The following is a 392-nucleotide window of genomic DNA, read 5'->3' on the forward strand; positions in this document are numbered from 1 at the left end:
GAGGGTGGGGGTGTCCCACTGAAAGGACCAGAGCTGGGGCCCGAGGTGGGAGAGGAGGCCCCTCCCTGCTGCCCAGGGCTCGTCCCCTCCTCTTCCCTGTCCCCCATGTCCCTGCCTGGAAAGGCAGCGGACATTGTCAGGGCTGTGGAGGGTTGGGGGAGGTGCAGCGCCCAGCGGGGTGCAGGGAGCTGGGCTCAGAGGACAGTGGCCTGGAGGGACCCGGGGTGCTGTCTGCATTTTCTCTTTTCTCTCTGGTGCCCCAGGAACCCGATGGAGCGGATATATCAAGGAACATTCTATTTCCACTTCCGAAACCTTCGCTATGCCTCTGGCCGGAACACCGCCTTCCTATGCTACCGAGTGGAAGCCGTGGAGCACCGCTCGCCTGTCCT

The 392-nt window shown here is 63.5% G+C and overlaps 1 protein-coding gene across 1 annotated transcript in view; it reads left to right on the plus strand.

Moving 5' to 3' along the window:
- Positions 1–263: 263 nt before the first annotated feature.
- LOC103600470 (DNA dC->dU-editing enzyme APOBEC-3F-like) overlaps positions 264–392 on the plus strand; it is a gene marked incomplete at its 5' end in the record, with an annotated part of 8,197 nt that continues 8,068 nt past the window's right edge. The window contains 1 exon segment of the mRNA XM_008584749.1: positions 264–387. Within this exon segment, the coding sequence (XP_008582971.1) occupies positions 264–387 (124 nt within the window).

The sequence above is a fragment of the Galeopterus variegatus genome, unplaced genomic scaffold (genome assembly GCF_000696425.1).
Source record: "Galeopterus variegatus unplaced genomic scaffold, G_variegatus-3.0.2 Scaffold3363, whole genome shotgun sequence".
Classification (NCBI taxonomy): Eukaryota; Metazoa; Chordata; class Mammalia; order Dermoptera; family Cynocephalidae; genus Galeopterus; species Galeopterus variegatus.